Source organism: Silurus aristotelis (assembly GCF_946808225.1).
Source record: "Silurus aristotelis genome assembly, chromosome: 5".
NCBI classification, from domain to species: Eukaryota; Metazoa; Chordata; class Actinopteri; order Siluriformes; family Siluridae; genus Silurus; species Silurus aristotelis.
The window spans coordinates 26,737,649-26,761,090 of NC_139578.1; the positions used below are offsets into that span (position 1 = coordinate 26,737,649).

At 37.1% G+C, this 23,442-nt stretch overlaps 1 protein-coding gene and 1 pseudogene across 2 annotated transcripts; both read left to right on the forward strand.

Annotated features, from left to right (window-relative positions):
- The first annotated feature begins 6,491 nt into the window (after positions 1–6,491).
- On the forward strand, positions 6,492–13,683 carry myadma (myeloid associated differentiation marker a). Its single transcript, XM_083542927.1, has 2 exons — positions 6,492–6,831; positions 11,160–13,683. The coding sequence occupies exon 2, from the start codon at positions 11,310–11,312 to the stop codon at positions 12,198–12,200; it is 891 nt and encodes a 296-aa protein (XP_083399053.1). The 5' UTR covers positions 6,492–6,831; positions 11,160–11,309; the 3' UTR covers positions 12,201–13,683.
- Positions 13,684–16,042: 2,359 nt separating this feature from the next.
- LOC310726883 (myeloid-associated differentiation marker homolog) lies at positions 16,043–17,011 on the forward strand (annotated as a pseudogene). The gene has a single exon. The product of its transcript is annotated as a myeloid-associated differentiation marker homolog (transcript).
- The last annotated feature ends 6,431 nt before the right edge of the window (positions 17,012–23,442 follow it).

Below are 23,442 nucleotides of genomic sequence, written 5' to 3' on the forward strand. Positions count from 1 at the left end.
TGACAAGACTTTGCTTTTAATAATAAGAATGTCAGTAGGCTCCAGTATATTTACGATATATACGATTTTTTGGTTAGTATTTCTGTCCATCTTGGGGGATTCCTTTTTTTTGGGAGGTATGTGAAAATAGGAGAACCTGAAGAAAGCACATGGTGAGAACAAAAATGATACTAAGATGCACATGGCATTATATAAAAGCATAAGACGAGGTTTAAAGAGCGCCTTTAAAATCATACTTGAGTAAATGTATAGATACCTTAATGCAAAACTTTATTATTATTTAAATTTAAATTATTATTTACAATTATTATTTAAAGTCAGCAATTTCAATTTGACTTGAGCAAAAATCTCTGATTTGAACAGTACTCGAGTATTTGACTTATATTGGACGTAGGCTCAAAGATGCACTAGTCCTCAAAACCAAGACACTTGTTAGTGAAAAGCCAAAAACAGTTGATTTGTGAGGTTTTATTTCCTAATATAGAAATAAAATTGAACACTGCACTAACCATCACCCTCTTACATTTACGGCATTTGGCAGATGCCCTTATCCAGGGCCGCCGGAAGTAATTTTGAACAGGGGGTGCTGTGAATTTATTTATTTTTTTTTTTTGGACAAAAAACCTATGAGCCTATGGGCCTATTTATAATACATTTTCAAAATAAATACATAGGGCTGTGACGATGGCAGTTTTTTTACCACCGCGGTGGTAATGGACCAAATACCAGCGGTGTTGCGGTGGTTGGGGGGTTGTTTTGAAATAAATAAATAAAAACACAAAGAAACAACACACTAAAGCCTGTAAAGCATTGAAATAAATATCAGTAAATACTGGTAACTTACATAATATAATAAAGTTGAATCCATTTAATAAAAAAATAAAAAAGTTTTATATTTCCACACATAGACGCGTTATAGCCTCCCGCTCTGTGCTTTAAGAGGGATGTGGAACACGAGCAGAAAAGAGACCACCGATCATGTTGTTGTAAAAGGTATGAAGAGCTAATTTTATCTTCCACAAGGGCAAGGCATTTAGGCTATGTTTGCGCGCTGCCAGAGAAAGCCAAACTAAAATCACCCGCGCGTGTGAAACGCGCTTTACAAATGAACTTGACGCGCCTTACCAATTATCATATGTCTAATTAATAACAAGCACAAACTGTAGGCCAATAACACACATAACAGCTGTCACAAAGAACCGGCAAAAGTAATGATTATGAATCTGTCAAATATAGCAAGGAGACATTTGAACTGTTTATTAATAAAGTGTTTTTTTCGAACCTGTGTTGATTAGGCCTCAAAATAATTAAATTAAAATCCAAAATACACTTAATAGCCTACGTATGTCAAAATCATTTCCTAAAATATTCTTAAGGAATTTATAAATTGTGCAAAATATTTTTAATAGGCCTACATTTTTTAAAAAATCTCTCTCTCGCCAATAGGGGGTGCTGCAGCACCCCCACTTCCTGCGGCCATGCCCTTATCCAGAGCGCCTTACAACTGAGCAGGCGAGGTTTAAGGGCCTTGCTCAAGGGCCCAGCAGTGGCAGTTTATGGTGGTAGGATTTGATCCTGTGACCTTCCGATCCAAGGTCCAATGCCTTAAACACTGAGCTACCACCTCTTACACAAATTAGTGAAGCGATCTTTCAAAAAGGGATTGTCATTTAACAAATAAAATTCCAGTCTCATGTCACAAAGTAGAAGAAACATCAGTATTCAATGGACAAATAAAAGCAAATAATTTTAGATCAAGTAAAACCAAATATTCAGAACTGACTGTGATGTGATGCACCTCTCAGTCTCAGAGACGGGCAATGTTTTTATTCAACCTCAACCAAAGCTGGTTCTCAAAGTTTTTGGAATTTTATTTTTGAGCTCTTTTTGGTCTGAAAATGAGGCTGCAGAAGTAAAAAGTCGCTCAGATGTGCGTAGGGGAGTTTTAAAGCTGAATGACATCTTAAACAGAGATAAAATAAAGAGCAAATAATAACTTAAGTACAGTAACAAAGTACATTTACTCAAATAATTTTACACCATTAAGCATAAGGCACAAAAATACCTCACACACACACACACACACACACACACACACACACACACACACACACACACACACACACACACACAACTCCATTAAGGATACAATGTCATTAATGGTCTGGTTATTTTCGCGTTTCTGCCAGTAGAGGCCGCCATTGTTGCCCATGTCCATTGAGCTCTGGCTGACATTAGTGTCATTGCTCCTGTGTTTCATTCCATAGTGGTTTTGACTTGTGTCGAGTGTCTGGTTTCTTCTCCTGGTGTTTAGTTGTGTTAAGGCCAGCCATCCATGTCCTGGCCCTGAGTGCTGGAGACAGCTGATGACTTTGAGAAAGGACGTGTGTGTGTGTGTGTGTGTGCGTCATGTAGTGACGCAGGCAGCCATTTTGGTTCGTTAATGGAGGACATCAGTGCTCGAATTGAGGGGGGCTAGGGGGATCTGGGTCCCCCATAAGGCATTAGGGACCCCCCATGACAAGTAAAAAATAGACTAAGGGGGTCCCCAAGATTATTTTAGTAAAAAAGTATATGAATTACACAACAACTGAGACCCCCCCATAAGAATTGACTCAATTCGAGCACTGGAGGAGATTCAAGGTTTACTGGGTTCAATCTGATGTACTTCCACCTGGCAGTCATGTGTACGTGTGTGCATCTGTTTGATCATCGGCACTGCTGCTACTCTTGGATATTAAATTCTTGTGACCATGGCTAAACGTTTGCCAAGATCATTTTGTGCCCCATGCAAAATGTTGAAGACGGCATGAACACAGAGCCATTTATAATAAAATTTTGCTGGTCTTTAATATTGGGTGGAGTTCTCTTTAGTTGGAGACCACTCATTGCAGCTCAGGATTCTTCAACAGGAACATGAGGTTGCTGTAAAAGGTTAAACTCCTGAACCATGAGTATGGGTTTTTTAGTTTTTATTTTCCTTTTCTTTCTTCGTTTTTTTTTTTTTCAATAATTTTTAATTTTTTTATTTGGGTTTTTAATAAAACATTTTTACGTTTTACAACTTTTCTAATTTGTCTTGGCAAGTGACCTTTCTTGTGGCTCAACGAGGGAGTGTCTGAGTCTCATGATGATGATGATGCAAATTTGTGTCCTGGCTCTGACAACGATGTACAAAAATACACAGTATCAGTAAGTAGGGGGAAAAAGTCAACTTTATTTCTATAGAGTTTTTCACAATGGACATTGTCTTAAAGCAGCTTTACAGAATTTAACACTTAAGGTGAACGATGTGTATTTATTCCTGATGAGCAGCCATGGTGACTGTGGCAAAGAAAAACTCCTTTAGATATTATGAAGAAACCTTGAGAGGAACCAGACTCAAAAGGGGAACCCATCCTCATTTGTGTAATATCAAGAGTGTGATTATAGTCTTTAAACAAGACAGAACACTGGAGAGTAAAAACTAACATGAGCACTGGAGTGTAAGATTATAAGTAATGTTCTTTCTACAGTCTTATACAGTCATTTAAGATTATGAAACCAGGAGCTACTGAGCAACTCATAAAATAGCTCAGCATTTGAGATCATCATTGATACAACACCAGTTTCTTTCCAGAGCCTTTAAACACGCAAAGAGGTCCAATGTCCAAACTGCACATGAGTTGTAATCCAAATGGCGCCGGTACGTCTCTAGATGGTTCAGGATGTTCGCGGGGTCTGCATCTACTTTTTTGAAGGTCCATAATCTTCATGAGGTGGGACACGACTGAAGCTGACGATGATGTAAATGTAAAAATGATGAATACGTGGAATGGAAAGCAATTTGGTGGCACCTATTAGGCTTCATTGTTCTTTAGCCTGTTTGTGGCAGGACACTACAACAATAGTGGAATGTGAAAAGCACTTTCGTGTGGTCTGTATCTAAAGTATAGGAGTGATTTTGTTAGATTTTCCTCAGACACTATGAGCAGTTCGTGGTCTGTTGCTTTAATCAAAATCAGAAACTTTAGAGCAAAAATATCTCAATGTAGCTGCTTTATTTAGTACCAAAGTAACCTAAACTAAATATACAGGTCATAATAATGCACAAACTGTGATTATTCCAGTCATCTTTTCAGTTAAACCCCAACTTCTGTTGGTGTAGATTCTTTTTTTCCATATCAACAGCTGACTAATTAAGAGTCTATAAGCATTTTTCCTAAAATACGTACCAAGCATCACAAACCAGGTATGCTAACAACATGTAACACAAATAGTCTTTGCTGTTTCAGCTGTGCATGCAAAGCAGAGCAGGAGGATGAAGAGCCTGAAGTGAAACTCATTTATTGCTTAATGGAAATGTGATTTTTCTTCACAAAATCTTGGAGCACTCAATGTATTGTTGAAGCACTCTGTTACTTCCTGAATGAACAGTGGTTTAAATGGACACGGATCCTTTAACAGCTTCTACAAGCAAAAATACTTCATTTATGAAGCACAATCGCAATAGAAGCTGGCCAAAAAAAGAATTGAAATAAATCATAAAAATGTGGGTGCAAAGAGCAATGAGAGAGGAATAAATAATTAAGGTACAAAACACTTGAAAAGTGTACATATTTAGGGAAATATTTAACCGATGGTACGATGAAGCTTGGCGCAAAGCAAAATAATCACGAAGTTGAATACTTTCTTTAACAGAAGTCTTTTATTTCTCTTATATTACAGCAGTTTATTAAGTTAATACAATGGACATGACTTGTTATTATAAGTTGTTTTACCATTTATAATTTTTTTTCATGTCTATAAACTGATACATACATTAAAGCAGCAGTAAGGATCTTTAAACAACAATAATTAATTTTCTCAAAAACATTGCAAAAACACTGAACTAATTTCCCCATAGCAGAAAAAACACTGACACTGGAGACTCCTTCCACAAATGTTAATATCCTTTAATTATATCTGTTCTACCAACAAATGATGCTGTTGTCTAATGACGCTTAAAACGATCCTTAATAGGCTTATTATTCAAAACAGGAGAATACGGTGCCTGCCAAAATATTGGAAATCCATGCAATTTTCTCTGGACTGTAGCTAATTGCTATCGTATGGTGAAGTTCTTATGAGCCTCAGTCCAGATGGAATTGCTGTGGTTTCCAATCTTTTGGCAGGCACCGTATGCTCCTGCTTCAGACCTAACAAAGAGTACATCCAAGCTATTCAAGTGTTATTTGGAGAACAAACAGTCGGCTGGAATATTATCTATTAAAAAGAAATTAGTTAACAACACTTTTGGTGAGTTTTACTATAGGCATGGCAAAGTATTTTAACCGTCCAGAGGCCATGAGTGTGAAATAAAGCTGTTATTTATGCTAAGGGAGGATTTTTCAATGAAAAGAAAGTTTCTGTACATTCATACATATGTGTTGGGTTTGTCTCTGAGCTAGCTGCAAGCAAAGCTAATACGAGGTGATATTAAAAAGGCTTCGAGACTGGCTCTGTTTACAAGAAGGTACTGTATTTATCTACGTTTACACACTATCATCTTCAAAATAGTCCCCCTTGCACAAAAATACAGCGGTCCCAGCATTCATGCCACTTCCGTAATGTGTCCTGGAAGTCTTCTTTTCGAAGCAGCTATTGCAATCTGCAATGGATCTCCGCAACATTGTCAAAACGCCGACCTTCATGGATCTTCATGTTCAGGAAGAGGGCGAAGTCCGCAGGAGCCAAATCTGGTGAGTATGGTTGATTCGGAAGTGAGATCACATGGATTGTTCTCCGATGATCATCATGCACAAGTTGCTGAACGGTTTCAGGCATTATTTTGGGAAATTGAGCATGTTAAAGTTCTTCCTGATCTCTTGTCCTCTTCTAGTGTTGTTCTTAAGCTCTTGAAGCACAGGTGCCACTCAAAATGATGTCAAACGTATGTCATGTGAAACGTCTCTGTGGCAGATTTGCCCAGTTTCACACAGAATTTCACATTTGCTCTTAGGTTTAACTTGCTGTCCATGATGACATCGCAGTGGTAACACACGTGATCAGAATAGCACCATTAGTCTCGAAACGTTTTTGATAAGAAGAAGTCACACAAACTAGGGAACCTACTTCTTGTACAACTCAATAAGTGATCTGGAATATTATTAAATATTTTTGTTTGGTCAAAGTCAATCTTCATTACCATTAAAAAAAAGCAAATGCACATATCTCTCTCTTAAATGTCAGAATCCTGGATCCTTTCCCAAGGAAACTGGGGCTCCACAATCATTCAAACACTACCACTTAAAAATCACGAATCTACAACAAATGTCCTCAGACTATAGGATGAAACCTGAGTATCCCGAGGAAACCCCCAAAGCATTAGGAGAAAACAGGAGGCATCAAACCAAAATCCCCCCAGCCCCAGAGGTGTGAGTCAAACATGGAAACTACCATCCCCCCTCACCATCCATTAATAAAATACTAGTTGAAAAGAAAACACTTGAAGCACGGAGTGACGTCAGATCTGCTTCTGCAGAAGATGGATCAATACCTTCTGAGCAATGAGAATGCAGATTTCACCACTACATGTGAAATACAGAGGTAATGCACAGGGTCATGACTTATCCAAACATGTCTTAGGAAGAGAAATGGCACAGAGCAGAAGTGCTCTCGTTTGTGTGTGAGTGTGTGTGAGTGTGTGCGCGCAAACCTAATTTGGTCTTACTGGGCGTGGACCTCTAACAGTCCTGGAAAGGAAGAGAAGCAGAGCAGCAGAGTCTGGGGGAAAATATCTTCTCTCACATACCACACCGATCTCCTGCTGAAGAAAAGGCCACTAGAGAAGAAAGGCTGACGGAAAAGGGGGTAAGATTTATCTTTTTTTTCTGTCCTATTTTGTCTTTTTTGTGCTTTTTCTGGATTTTTTTTTATATCAAAGAAAGGGTGAGAAAAACTTTTACTGTAACTGCTGTCACCGTTACACAGGGAGGCGCATGAGTATCAGCTTTAGGAATGAAACATTTCAACACACACACACACACACACACACACACACACACACACACACACACACACACACACACACCTATTCTACTAAATTTGAATAGCCAAATGAAACAGTTTTATGGTTTCTGGTTTTATCGCAGGACCTCTGTGCATCAACCACACCCGGGTCTCGCACACACACACACACACACACACACACACACACACACACACACACACACACACACACACACACACACACACACACACACACACACACACATGACCCTGCTTTTTCAGCCACACCTTCACCACATCCGCTTTCAATCTCATCATCCATGCACACACTAACAAACCAAGATAAAGAAAAAGGTGCACATGAAATTATTAATATTTTTTATGGTTTACGTTAAAGAAGGTCCTGAGTAAAGAAGCATCCTTTAAATGTTATCAATCGTTTTTTTTTTTGCATATACAAAGCTTGTTAGGAGGTTGGGGTCTGCCATTATGCATCACCGTTGAAAGAGAAAGAGTTTAGGGCCTTGTTCAAGGGGCTGAACCATGTCGTTTTGGTGATGCTGATCAGTATCCTATTCATTTGATCAGCATCCTAGAGCTTTAACCACTGAACTGTCAAATATTCTGTCTGGCAAATATACATTGAATTGAATTGCATGTAATGCAGGATATGGAAGACTGAATACCCACCAGATGCATGTCTCATTCCATTTATTCCAGAGTCATTAAGTTACAGCATTCGCTTTTTTTTTTTTTCCAATTTACATTTATGGCATTTGGCAGATCCCCTTATCCAGAGTGACTTACAGTACAGTTATCTCAATTATACATCTAATTAATTGACGATTAAGGGCCTTGCTCAAGGGCCCAGCAGTGGCTGCTTGGTGGTGATGGGATTTAAAGCCATTTCCTTCCTATTAGAATTCCATCTTATCACCGGACAACCCCATCCTCAGCTCAATTCATTTGTAGAGTGCTTTTGGACAATGGACATTGTCTCAGAGCAGCTTTACATAAATAAAGCGGTTATAAAGTTGTATAAATCAAGGTATAAGTCTTATCTACAGGTTGTTATCCTGCCCGCTCTAAATCGTACTCATAGTTAAAACTCAGGTCGTTCATATTTTAATAAATGAAATTGAATTAGTAGGATGTGAGAGAGAAAGATTGTGGATTGTGCATGTGTGGATTTTATGGTGATGTCTGTACTAATAATCAAGCTGGATGTTAATTCCTTGTGTCCTTTACAGTTCCCACTTTGACTCTCACTTGTCTTGCGCCGTTATCAAAATTTTCCGTATTCACTATAGAAGTCAAACATCTCGGGGAAAAAAAATCACCCACTTAGGTCGTTAAGTTCAGTAGGAAATGTTTACAATCTATGTCTCTCTCTAGGCAACTGCAACACCATGTTTCTATGGCTACAGTTGTTTATACGGAAGTGCATTAATATAGAGTGATGAATAAATGAAGAGGCATTTCCTGTGGTTTGAACACTCCCCAGCCAGCCAATCAGAATACAATATTCAGCCTGAGTATGGTATTAAAACTGACTGTGATTAAGGTCAACTTTTGACTATGGTGCACATTCTTTTGGAGTTCATGGAAACCTAAAAAATGAGTCTTTTGAAGTCGATAAATCATCTCAGGGCCTTTACAATATATGAGTAATAACAAAATGTAAAAAGAGCAGGAGATCGCTGATGAACTAAGAGAATGACTTGCTTGCAATCTTCAGAAGTTAAATTCAATGAAGTTGAAGTTCAATGAATGTCTCGAAGCAGAGATACAGAGATAAAGCAGTTATAAAGAATCTGCAAGTTTGTTCCTTATGATTGGAAGTTTGTCCCTAATGAGCGAGCCAGTGGCAACTATGGCGAAGAAAAACTACCTGAGATGGCACAGGGAAGAATCCTTGAGATGAACCAGACTAAAAACAGACTCAAAACGCAACCCATCCTCATCCGAATCTCCATTTGTTTCAGTTCCATCATTGTATTGTTGTTGTGCTGTGATTAACTGCAACCTGTGGTCCTGACCCATTGTGGTAGACTCTAGATATTAATTACAATTCAAAACCATCCTCAAAGTTCTTGAGTTGCTCAGTAAAGAAGTAATATGAAGGTATAAATGTAAGCTACAAATAAGTATATAAAAGGTGTCACAGCTGCTTACAGGCTACTTTACAAACCCTCATGGATCCAGTTGTTTTTTTGTTTAATGGAGAGAAACATCATCAGTATACATAATTAGACCTTAAAGCCCAATTGTAGACTGTACATAATCAGTACCCTGTATTAAGCTACCTGTAGTGTAGCGACCCACTCAGCTGTAAACATCTCTGCTGTGATTCTACACCATAATGACATTTATTTAATTGTCTAATTATCAATTCCTAGATTGGGTTCGTCCGTTCCACCGCATTTGATAGGGCTCAGATAGATTCTCAACATCACGAGTTACTCATTCCAGGCTCAAAGAGGAAGTGACACTGCACTGCACTGCACTGACATGTTCATGACTCTCACCGAGTTGTGCAACGTTTGAGAGGAAGTTCAGGTGTAAATATGAACAGCTCTGTCATAAAGATGGTGTGTTTGCGCATAGTAACTTTTTAAACCACAATTAAGAGACAAATTAAAGTGGAAGTCCATGGCTACTAGTCATACAGATGAAAGCAGGATAAAAAAAAGGCTTCTCCATCTCAGGATATAGGGTGTGTGAAGTGGTGTTTGTTAGTGCACATGGTTTCTGCGATGATTCAGTGCTTATCTTATCACAGGGTCAGAGTTTTTTTAGTAGTTAGCAGCTGGTTCCAGTAGTTGAACTTATTAAACTTATTATAGGCTTTTATGGGTAAAGAAACCATGTTCGAGTTAATAAACTAAAAAATAAACCGTCTTAAGTCTAATTTAGGAGACCTACACTTACAAACTAGCTTAATTAATTACTGAAAAACACACAAAAACTTTAGTCAGTTTTGTCCAGTCGAGATTCATCGCAATATTGACCACAATATTCGCAAACATGACATTTTCCCCAAATCGTGTAGCCTTAGTTGCTGATTGGCTTCTAAAAGGAAAAATACTTGTTGATCTATAACTTTTCATAAAGATTTTTAAAGGTTTTATTTGTATTTTTATTTATTCATTTTGTAATAAAATAAAATAATTAATATTATTAAAGAAAATATATTCATTACTACTCTACTCGTAGTCTACAGTTTTCCTTCCTATTCCTCTGGGTTGTAAGACATTACAGGAAGTACCCTAATATATTAAGCATTTTATCCTAAACCTTTCCCAGACATAAAAAGGTAAAACACAACTAAGTTTATTCAATAATATTAATGATCATTAGTATAAAAAATTTCAAACTGGTGATATGGCACCCCCTAGCGCCCTGTTTGGTCAATACGCCTGGCATATTCTTGCTCTCCACCGTGAGGGTGCACATGAAACTGTGCACAAAACAAGTACTGAAGTGACCAATCTAAGGCTGCGTTTACACTTGGCATTACCACGTGACCTGTATCCAGATGTTGTACACGTGCACAAGGGAAGAGAAAGGTGTAAATGTGCTTTTGATCAGAATGTTATCCTATCAGCCTGTCCTGGATCCTAGGCAGAGGTAGTCGAGGGCACATTGTGATCCAATCTCAGTGTAATGTAAACACATTCCAGCCAGCGTCATCACTAAAAACCCCTCCCCCTTCCTTTGATATTCTATAAAATATCACGGTTCAACAGACGTGTGTCATGTTGGCCCTCAAATGTTAATGTTGGTGAACCTGAAAGTAAGAAGTCAAGTCACCTTTATTTATATAGCACTTTATACAATACTGATTGTTTTAAAGTAGCTTTAAAGCAGCTTCCTCGTTCTTCTAATTTTGCAGGATTTGTAAAATGTTCACAAACATAGTTATATACAGAATACAACTTGAAGTGAAATGTAGTATGACAATAACAAAAACAGTAACAGATTTTCTCAGACTGAACAAATAGTTATTTGGATGATTGGGGTCATTGATGATCTCCAATGTGGTTCCTCAGTCAAAGCCTTGAGCTGATCTTGTACATGCTTGAATTAAGTCTACTTGAATGGTAATTGTATAAACACCTATGTGACTTATAATTGACCACAGATTTATTACTTAATGTTGATCTTGTTGTCTTTTTTTTGGATTGCAGGTTTCCAAGAACTAGGAAGACCAGGCATGTTTTCCTGCACCAATCAGTGAAAGGCCTTTATGATTTCCACTCTGCACACTATTGGAGCATTGAGCCAACTCATTTGATTAAATCTTATTGCTTGAAAGAAATCATTATCCATTTCCAATCATGCCTTTGGTAGTGCTGCAGACCTCACGCCTGATGTGGTCCCGTCTGGCTGCGCTGGTGTTCACATGTGTGGCGTTCAGCGTAGCTGCTCACGGGGCGTATGCACATGGCGGCATGTTTGACTGGTGCATGTTCTGCTGGGTGTTTAGCTTCGTGGGCACACTGTTGGTGCTACTCGTGGAAATCATGAGCCTTCAAGCGCGGATGCCTGTCTCATGGACCAACTTTCCTATCACACTGGCATGCTATGCGGGTCTACTGTGCCTTTCCGCTTCCATCATCTTCCCAATGTACTTCCTAAAGAATACCCACTCTGGCTATAACAGTGATACACGTGATTACAGGATCGTCAGCACTGTTTTCTCCTGCCTGGCTACAGTGGCGTACCTAGTGGAGGTGAGCATGACGCGGGCACGGCCTGGTGAAGTGGCTGCCTACATGGCGACAGTGCCCGGCCTCCTGAAAGTCTGCGAGACCTTCGTAGCCAGTGTTATTTTTGTGTTTATCAGTAATCCCGTGTCGTACGAACATCACCCGGGGTTGAAGTGGTGCATGGCTGTGTACTGTATCTGTTTCATCATATCCGCCGCAATTGTAGTGATGTGCGTCGGAGAGTGTACCGGCTTCCTTCCGTTCCCGTTCGCCCGTTTCCTCTCTGCTTACGCATTTTTGGCCGTTGCGATGTACCTCAGCGCTACCATCATCTGGCCCGTGTTTCAGTTCGATAGTAAATACAACAGACAGTCTCGAAGGCCACAAGATTGTGGTTACTATCAGGAACCATGCAGCTGGGATAAACTAGTGATCATAGCTGTTCTGACAGGCCTTAACTTCCTGCTCTATTTGGCAGACCTTGTGTACTCAGCACGTCTCGTGTTTGTCCGTACTTGAAAGGTTGAAATGACAAGAAGAATTAGTGAATGTTTTATCTTTTCAAAAAAAGGGATGTTAGGGATCAGTAGTCAATTTCCATATCACTAAATTTCCTCAATAAAACGAATTGGAATGATGGCATCTGAGTGTAAATTTGGCCAAAAATAGGGAAAGAAAATAAAAACAAGACATTGGATGGTTATTAAAAAACATATCTGCTGATAAATTTAAATAATGTTTGTAATGTTTGTGTTATTTTTATTTCAGTCCAAGAAAGCTGTAGATATAAAAGCTTCTCAAGCTTGTGAAGGAAAAAACATATATCTGAGACACATTTTCAGTAAATCCGTAAATCTGGCAACGTGTTGTGATTTCAATCTAACTAAAAAATAATTAATTTAATAAGAAATATCAGTGCTATTTAGCTTACTTCTAATAGTACAGCTTCAATATATGAAGCTAGAAATCTGGCATAAGCAGGCTAGTTTACCTTGTTACTAGCGTGCCATTAGGCTGCTAGCTAGGCACCTCTAGCAAGTCAGTCACACCTCATTTCTAGTCAATATACATTGGTGCCTTTTCCTGGCAGATTTTTTAAACAAAAAACACCACATATTGCCAAAATGATGTTGAATGCCACAACTAAGCCAGTTTCTCAGATTTGATCTGCGCTCCAGCTAGCAGGAATTGCCTAGCGAGAATGTTACTAAAATGATTGTTAATGATTGATAATTCCCAGCATTTGTTCCTTTCTGGATGTCACCGCATATTTTCCGACGTATTGTTGTAAACCTTGAAATATCGTGATCTAATTAATTATTGGTGAATTGCCTACCACTGTCAACCACTGTTGCCTTTATGTGAAAGATCCACATGATTAACTGTGCCTTTGTGTATTTGTGCTGTTTTAATGCAAAAATCTATATCTATCTCTTGTCATATATCTTTGCCTCACAATGTTGCTTTTTTTTCACTGTTACCTTTATGTGAGAGATTTACACATCGCTGTGCTGTCAGAACCCTGTACCTATAATAATTATCATAAACACAAGTTTTGTGCTTAATAACCAGTATTCAGTGACTGAATAAAAATTTTTCTTTTCATCCTATGCACTACCCTGCTGGGAAAAACAACACATTAGGATTAGAAACGTTTTTATGGTTTCCTTACTGTAATGGACCTTAATAATGGGATTTCAACGAGTTTCCTCATTTTCCCGAAAGGCTCCGTTTCGGGTTACTACAAAGTGCCAACAGAAAACATATCGTGCCTTTAATATACAAATGATCACCGTTAGAATAATATTAAATAAGATTTCAAATAGTATTAGAGACAACTCTATCATTTACACTACCATTACACACCACCATAAATGTATTCAGAATATTTCTTTTTTTCAGTAGGGTCTTGTTTGTTTCAGTGTTAAGTGAATTGAAATGTCACATTTTAACTTGTTGCCCGTTGCTCCAATTATATAATTAAATATATAACTGTCATAAAGTTTTGCATTTGGATTGCCAAATCGATGTGTGTGTGTGTGTGTGTGTGTGTGTGTGTGTGTGTGTGTGTGTGTGTGTGTGTGTGTGTGTGTTTCTTTCATTTTCATTTCAAACTGTTTGCAGACCAACATATACTATATTTCCAAAGTTTGCAGACACCTTGTCATAAGTGTGGTATGTGCTTTTTAAGCATCACATTCCACATTTAGTCCCAATTTTGCTTTTATGATTTGCTCCACATCTTCTGGAAAGATGTTCCACTACATTTAAGAGTGTGCTTGTGGACATTTGTCTTCATCAGCCACAATGGTTTTAGTAAATTCAGGCACTGATGTAGGTGAGGTGAGAAGGCCTGGGGTGCAGTCAACATTCATAATCATCCCAAAGGTGTTCAATAGGGTTGAGATCACAGCTCTATAGCAGGCCACTCAAGAACTTCATGAAGCTGGCTTTGTGCACATAGGCATTGCTATGCTTTACATACAGTGTCCTAGTTGAAGTGAAGGGAAAATGTAATGCTTTGGGATAAATGCGAATACTGCCCGCACCTCAGACCTCCTCACCTCAACTATCAGAACCTGACTTTACTAACACACTTGTGGAGGGTTTTATAACAGCAAACATATATTCTACCTCTGATCTTTCATCCAAAACATGATTCAAAATTGATGCATTATTACATTAGACAGTGTTATTGCTGTGATTTTCTTTTATTTAATTACACTGGGTGGAGAGGAGATCATATGATGTAGAAGTGTTATATTGCTAGTTATGGGTGGGGACTAAAAAGTCCAGATTGGGGAAACCTGACTTCTCAAACCTCGCCTGCAAAAAAGTGAGTATTCCTAAACAAACTTAGCCTTAGTGTCTTTTAAAACATTCTTAAGCTAATGTAATGTCCTTAAAATGAAGGAAAGCTTATCAGAGATATCTGTAATATGTTTCAGTATGTAATATTGTAGTGCTTTTACTACATTATAGTCATCGACTGAATAAAATGAATGGAGATATAGGAAGCAAAAGTAAAGAAAGGCAGTCCCACAGCTATGGAAAAGGAATAACTTAATCCTCCAACCAGATTGACTTATTAATATACAAACCGAAAGGTAGAAAAGGATAAGAATTCCTGTCACCAAAAAGAGTCCTTCATCATTAAAAAGTTCTTGTATACTTGTAATAACTTGTTTTATCATTGTAATTAAGCCAAATAATCCTCTTCAAAAGTATTGGAACAGTAAGGCAGGTTCTTTTGTATTTCATGTACACACATGGGAGGTGCAGATAAAAAAAAGATGAAACAACAGACTGGAAGCTTTCATTTACTGGTAATTACATGTACATGTTTAATCAACTTAGAACATCAAAGCTTTTTAATTAAATCCATTAATTTTAAACTGTTCAAAAATATTGGAACAGGTGGCTAAAGATGTTTCTAGTTACCCAGTTGGCTGTTCGATTGCATGTTTAAATAGCTGATAGCTCTGAATGTCTACTTTTGTGACATGTGAAAATGTATTGTGTAATTTATTGTTAAAATGGACAAATGAACATTAAGACATTAAGATCAAAAAGCTGTATATATGAGAAGAGCAGAGAAGAACGGGTATTGCCATTTCAGTCCTTAAAAAAGGGACTGTAACTCCAATAATTGCTTAAAAAAGTTCTTTATCAATTCAATTAAATTTAGCTAACAACTAAATGAAGTTTATCTCACCTACAATGTTTAAGATTTGCCATATAGAACACGATTAGCCTGTCCCTTAAAAATCCCTTGAAGCACTCATTAATATAAATATATATCAAACAAACATCTTCACAGTTTGTAAAACTCCGGAAAGAGTGCTATAGGTACCGGGATAAATTGAAAATACACAAAATGCTTAATTAAACTCAGTTTTGATAGACTAATGAAGAGTGTTTTTGTTTGTTAATTAAATACACTTGCAAGCAAAAACAAAAAAATAAGGAACACGATGAAACAATACCCTTTCACACTTAAGAAAGTAAAAGTTCTTCTGATTTAACATCATTTTATTGTTTCATATTAAACCATGTTTGCAATACAGTACAGTGTAGTCTATAATTCATTCACACATAATAAAAGAATATGATTATGATATATAAATAATCTTATAAAACTATATAAAATATAACTATAGTATTGTGCAGCTTGTGTCTGGCCGCAACGCATATAATTAGGTTTTGCATTTTGTTGCTATTAGCTTGTTTTAGGATAATGTGTAGGCTATGCGACAAAAATACACTAGCCATTTAATCCAGGCACATAATTGCTTTGTATGCTTTTTCTTTACAGCAAAAAAATCTTCCAGGTTTAATTTAAACAATGCTATCTTGTATGCATAGTGTGAAGCTTTTCCGTGGAAGAATCATAATACACCTGAATTAACTCTAAGCACACTGATCCGACCTTCATCGATTGTTCCATTTTGCTGTTGGATCATGGTGTATACCCACACGGCACATATAGCTGCTCTGCTATCATCTTGTGTATTCTTTGCCCTCATAACATGGAGTCGCAGATGGAATGGAGAAGTCAGTGTATTGTGCGTGTTTTGCTGGACCTTCAGCCTCATGAGCAGTCTTCCGATCCTACTGATAGAGATGTTCATGTTCCTCAAGTGTGTCAGGACGATATTTTTTGGTGCAATCTTCACATAACAATCTCCATTTATGCAGCATTGTTCTGTCTTAACGCGTCAATCGTTTTTCCGGACTACTTTTTAAAAGGGCAGGAAAACAACGAGTTCTACAGCCACTGCATAGTTGCCGAGATCTTCTCCTGTGTGGCTTCGCTGGGGCACCTGGTGAAAGTTTGGATCATGCTGATCAAGTCGGAATGCTATATGGCCTCTGGACCAGGTCTGTTACAGGTGTCTCAGACGTACACGGCAAGTGCCATCTTTTTCTTCCTCGCCAATAGCGTGTCATTCGAAGACCACCCAGCTGTGATATGGAGCCTGGCTGTGTATTGCACCTGCTTCATATACACATTCATCGGCATCATACACTGTGCGTTTCAGAACAAACACAAACAAACATTTCAAAATATGGGTGAAAGGATTTAATCTGTTTGCTGGTGTCATGTACTTGAGTGCCTGCTGGCCTGTAGTCCAAGTCAGCCAGGGTCAAATCGGCTGCACTGGGTCATGCCAGGATGAGACTGATACACTGAGACTCTGGCCTAAGACTAGACTGATAGTTGTGGTTGTTTTGACTGCCCTTAACTCCCTGCTTTACTTGCTTAGTGTATGCTGCTTCTACATGTTAGATTCTAGATAAGAACTAGAAAAAGAAAATAAAGAAGAAGAAGAAGAGCACAGTACAAGCTCAAGCAACTCTGACCCTTAAACACCAGATGAAAGAAAACATGACATTGCATGATTCTCAGGAATCATGCAACACCAATTTATCAGTGTTTGTCTATCAATTATGTTCAGTTTGCCATCATTCATAGATGTATAGTTTTACAATATCTTTACTTCTTTACATGCATAATAAGATGTTTCATGATCATTTTGCATAAATAATCTCAGACACTACAAATAACTGTTTATTAGAACCAGGCCACATCACTGAACAGTAAATTTCAACAATGATGAAACTGTAATAAATGGACATTTGGTGCCACCCAGATGAAGATGGGTTCCATTTTGAGTCTGGTTCTTCTCAAGGTTTCTTCCTCATACCATCTCAGGGAGTTTTTCACTTTACCACAGTCACCACTGGCTTGTTCATAAGGGACAAACTTAAAATGATAATGAACAAACTTGTAGGCCCCAAATTTATACATTTTATTATAGAACTGTATAATCTTTATTTGCATAAGCTGCTTTGATACAATGACCACTGTTAAAAGCTTAAAAGCTACACAAATAAAAATTTACCGAATTAAATTGAACTGCATTGAACCAGCATGGAAATGTATGCTCTGTATTAATATGGTAATTTCCTGCTCAACACTGAAAGTCTCGTTTTAATTCTAATCAAATAATTAAATGTGCTACTATAAATGTATAAAAAAAACTGGTTACATTGTGTGTTGTTGCTATTGAGACATGTTTTTCCAACATGATTCTTTAATGAAAATCACTGCATGGACTCATCAATTATGCAAAGAAGAAGCCATATGTGAGCATGATTCAGAAACATAGCCTTCTTCAAAAAAAACTAGGCTCAGTTAAAATAAACCGAGGCAATAGGGGGAAGCTGTTCTGTAGCCAGACAAATCTTTTTATTATGAATAAAATATGGATTTATGAGATTATGTTTTTATTTACATTTTAAACAGCAATCCAACTTTTCTTTGGAATTGGGTTGTATTTTGTTACTGTTCTTAAGTAAGGAACTTCAAAAAAGTATTTAAATGTTGAAAAACTTTTGTCAGTATATTTTAATGCTTAATACTGTATCTTACTTTTACATTTTAGATAAACGTGCCGTTCCTCTCTATTTTGAAGAAAACCCATACAGTACATTTTGTTAAATGAGAGGCTGTGGGGAGCGAACAAGCGTAACTCCTATGGTTCTGGTGAGAGTGTGTGTGGAGTTCACTTTGTGAAAATACATAAACTTGCCTTATAAAAGTCTGATGTGTGCGGGAACGGAACGCTGAACTGCATCCATTATTAAAATATAGTTCTGAAGGATCGATACTTTAACTTTGGATACTAAATCCACTCAAAAGCAAGTACTTTTACTCAAGTAGAAGGGAAAGTAGTTTTATTTATATTGAACTAATACTTAAGCAGATTTACTTTACGCATTTACTAAAATACAGAAAGGTTTAATGCAGAACGCCTGTACATTACAGTCGCATAGTTACAGTGACTAAACTGTTTCTACTGTTAGTCACTCGACAGAAAAAGACAAAAAACATTAAGATATCAAGAAACTGTGCAAAGTCCATCCTAAACATAGAAAGCTCTACCATGGGACAGTGCTGTGTTATAATATATAATAAACAGCATATAATAACAGCACTTCCTGGTAATGTTATAGTAATGTAACTCGTGACTGGAACAACACGGCTGCCTGTTTATTATTATACAATATTTTATACCATTGACAAAAAAACATATCACCCTATTACTGATTATTTTCAAACATATATTTAACTAAATCTGCCTCTTTCCCTGGATCTGGACTCTTCCTGATATTTTACTGTATGCCAGTTTTTTGCTGTTGACCTACTATGAGGAAATTCAGGCCTCCATGTTTGTCAGGTCATAGATATCCCTGAAGAGACACATCAGCAGGGTTAGTGTGTATTTAAATGACATTAATGACCCAATTCATTCACTTTGAACTAAAGACGTAATGGCTGATAATGCTACTTTTATCCTACATAAGGATTTAAAGCCACTGACAGGAGTCTTATTATAATCTGCACTCTCAGACGTTTTTATACTGTGAAAGTTTGATTTGTATTGAAATATGTGTGAATTGTTGAGTCATTTAACCAGTGAATTTTTACGATGTGATCCGACACGTTTCTTGTTGCCAAGCTGTGTAGTTAGATGTTGAAATATTTAATAACTGACTGGTTTTGAGGCTTGGGTTTCGTATATATAGGCTGCTTTTGTTGTTAAAATGGACAGACCATCACAAAGACCAAAGAGCTGTCTATGGAAGAAAAGTGATCTTGCCATTCCAGTGCTTTTGAAGGGCACTGTAACATTCACAATGCTTTAAAGAAGTTCCCACATTGATTTTTGTTGGCACTTTTCCACAGCTCTAAAAACACATCTTTCCAGTCTTTCGTTTTGCACATAAATTCTTTGACACAAGCCATACAGCACACAAATTACATTTACATTTAGGGAGACAGTCGTCTTTGATCGCTCTATTACTTAAAAAGCCCTCAAAGCTCTTAATGGATCAAACACACATATCTAACAGTCTGTAAAACTTTCAGAAATGAAATACCAGAGTGTTACAGAGACCAGGATCAACGACAAGGCTAAGGAAAAGCTCAGATTGTGTTCATATAAATGGTATTAATGATCCAGTTCATTCACTTTAAACTAAGGATTCTGAGCCACGGAATCAGCTCTGTCAGCTGCACTACTGGAATTTTCTTTCCCGTTGGATTTGGAAATATCACCGAATCACAGAGTCATTTTGCTGGTACATTTTATCAGAGGATTGATGTGAGTCCAGACATGCAAATACCTTTCATATGTATAGCAGCTAGTTCAAGAGGATGAAAAGCCCAGCTGTAGTGCATCTTCCCTATCAACACAGTGCCAGGAAAAACCTCCCAATAAACCTTAAATCCTGACACCTGGTTCCACCAGATCAAAAAAAACCCAGATGCATTACATCATCATCATAATAATAAATAGCATACAAACTTTGTAACATGCATGACTAAGATTCAGATTAATCTTTACATGATATTTATTTATATTAATGCACTCGCTTTTGCCATTTCAAAGCAACAGTATACACAGGAAATTGTATGGCAGACTTTCCAAATAAATTTGAGAGGTTGGTAAAGGAAAAGGCTGTTTACAGCTGCTATAACAGGAACAGACTTATTCCTCAGACATTCTTCAACATGTAAACTGTAAACTCATTACAACAAGAACATTTCATTCACTATATAAATGGACGCATTACACAAACCGGGCTTTTATTATTATAGGTTTGGAACAAAAGAGAGACAAACCAGTTCAGTATAATGGAGGGTAGTATGAATAAATTACATATACAATATTATTATGTTATTATTATTATTATGTATATCATAGCCAAGACATATTCACTTAATAAAAATGTATATTCTTAATCAGTTTATCTCTCTAAAGCTGTTTTGGGACAAAATTGTTCTAAAAATAAAATTTGTTATTGAAAAAAACTGAGGAGATAAACTCAATATGGCAGAATTTAGTTTCATAATTTTCCAAAAAAGTAATATTACTTAAAAAAAAGAGCCAAAGACAAGACGTGAAGGTTCTCTACAATGTGCGGTAAATCAATCCAAATAAATAAACCAGTATGAATATCTCAAAGCAAATGATCTCCTATAAAAATAATCCAACAGAAAAAGACCCACCAACAACAACACAAAACAAAAAACAACAGTCCAACTGGCAAGAATAATAGACTTAATTCAGTGTCTATGAATGCCAATGCATTGAATGCCAATGATAGAGACCAAATTCGCATTGCAATGGGGATCTTTTTCCTAAGTTTAAGCTTGGTGTTTTCTTATGTGTCAATGAAAACCTTTTTAAAAGGGGCTAAAACCAAAATAATGCATACACAATCAAATATTTCGAACACAATGTTATACTGCCTGTATTAGCAGAACAAATTTCACACAGTGAAAGTCTGGTGTGTTGTCAGCCTTGAGCGCGGTGCACACTTTGCGATTTTAGCCATGATTTGGTTGTCTGAGATGAATTTTTGAAAATCCTAAAAGACAAGTTAATCCTAGGCTAAAATCTGTAAATTTTGATTGTGACAGCCGATAAATGGACATCGCAATCATAATTTTCCCTCTGATGAAATTCCAGCAGTTTCAGAAGATTTCGGACACTTTCCTGCAGTGTGACTTCTCCTACGACGACCGTCAAACCGAGAACCAATATTAAATATTAACCAATTAACGTGACGAATGCAAGCCACCTCAGGGATAATGTCGAAATGAGTCAGGAGGGCAGTACAGCAAGAGAAATGTATTGAGATTTTGAGGGAAAATTTGAGTTTGTATGACATTTTTTTCTGTTCAAGGCATGACATGAACAGAATGAACGCTACAGAGTTGTTTTTGTTTGCTGCTAGCTACCATTAGCGACAGAACGTGGGTCTGAACGTGTCACGAATTGATGTCAAATTTAATCTTTTTACTTAGGTCTTGGTTGAGGCTGGTCTTAGCACAACTAAAGACCAAACAATAAGACTAAAATTCAGGCCATCTTAAAAATACAATGAATGAGACACAGGTGGCAGCAATAACATGATTAGTAAACCGGTCATGAAAACTATATGAGGGAACAACGATGCCCTCTAGTGTCAAAACATAAACCTACAAGACTAATGCAGTGACTAGTATTTTACTAGTATTAGCTCTTCAAAAAGTTATAAACTGAAGAATAAAACAAAAAGAAGAGAATCAGTTACACAAGGAAGTCTGTGATTCTTTCCAAAACCTCAGAATCTTACATCAAAAGATGATCATTTATATATTTCGGTTGAAAAATGCATTACAATGCAGCATCGACGACGACCTTTCATGAACTACAGTGACATGTTCGGCTTAAGGGTCTCTTTTTTGTGGTTTCAAGTAGAACCTTTTTTCCGAAGCAATGGCCTCTACATCTTGCAAGCCAGACTTTCTAGCACCCTGCAGGGAGTCTGGAACGATTCATCAGTAAATGTCTCCAGTGCCTATTTTCACAGAAAGAAGACATTTCGCCAACATGTCAGATGACAGAACACAGCTACAGTGAGATTACTTCACTTACTCACTGTGAAATTTTTCAACAAAACACTTCATTGGGTTATCCAATGAAGCCGAAGAGGACTAGGAACTGAACTAAAGTGAAGACAAATGAAAGGTTTAGAGTTTATAGATGACTATCAACAATCATTGTTGACTGAGGCCAGTGATTAGCAGTCAACTAACAGACTGGTGATGGTCTATTGGTTTATATGTTGACTGGATTATTTAAATAAATTAAATTAAATACAGCTATGTAAATAAAAAACAATTACAGATAAGATTTTTTTTTTGTCATCAAATTCATGTTTTTGTTCTAGAAAGCTCATTCGGATTCAGTATTATGTTTCACTAACTTGCAATTCTGTTTGCAATTTGCATTTTTCAATATTTTTCAGATTTTCACAATCTGAAAATGCATTCCACATCTGAAAATGCTTACATGTCTATAACGCTGCTCTGTGAAAAAAACAAAACAAAAAAAAACGTATGAAGCTTCAGCCAAAAACAGCAATGTGAAAATGGTGTTTTTAAATGTATGTTTAAAAAAAAAAAAAGGAGTTTTTTATTTTTTGCTTTTATTATATTTTACCGTGTGAACTTAGACATATCCTAAAAGTTTGATTTCTTGCTGAAAATTGACACATAGAAATATAATAAAAAAGACCAGACTGCAGCATTCAAGATCCTGAAACTTGTGGCCAGAAAAGTGCAAAGTACAAATAATTTTATTTAGATTTTTTTTTTTTTTAAGTATTGCTGTTATTTCATGTTGTACCACATGGTGTTGCTCTCAGACTGTGTTGCGAAATGAATCAGTCTCGCACGCGCTGGACTTCATCTGATACTCATTAGACTGAGCAGTGATAGTGAATCCCACTGTGCTTATAATAAAGTGAAGGAAAAAAAACATGAATTACAATAAAAAAAAAATGACACTAACACACACACACACACACACACACACACACACACACACACACACACACACACACACACACACACACATCATATGCGGTCTAAATATATTATGATATTGTACTGAAACATGTTGCATTGTTACACATTTCACAAACAATCACAATGAAATATAAAAGACATTTATGTAAGCATATACACTACCCGGCCACTTTATTAGGAACACTTGTAACACTTCTTCTTCTTCTTCTTCTTCTTTCGGCTGCTCCCATTAGGGGTCGCCACAGCGGATCATCCGTCTCCATACCACCCTGTCCTCTATATCTGCCTCTTTTACACCAACTACCTGCATGTCTTCCCTCACCACATCCAAAA

Coding starts and splice junctions, on each gene's coding strand:
- myadma (XM_083542927.1), top strand. CDS start 11,310: ATGCCTTTGGTAGTGCTGCAGACCTCACGCCTGATGTGGTCCCGTCTG.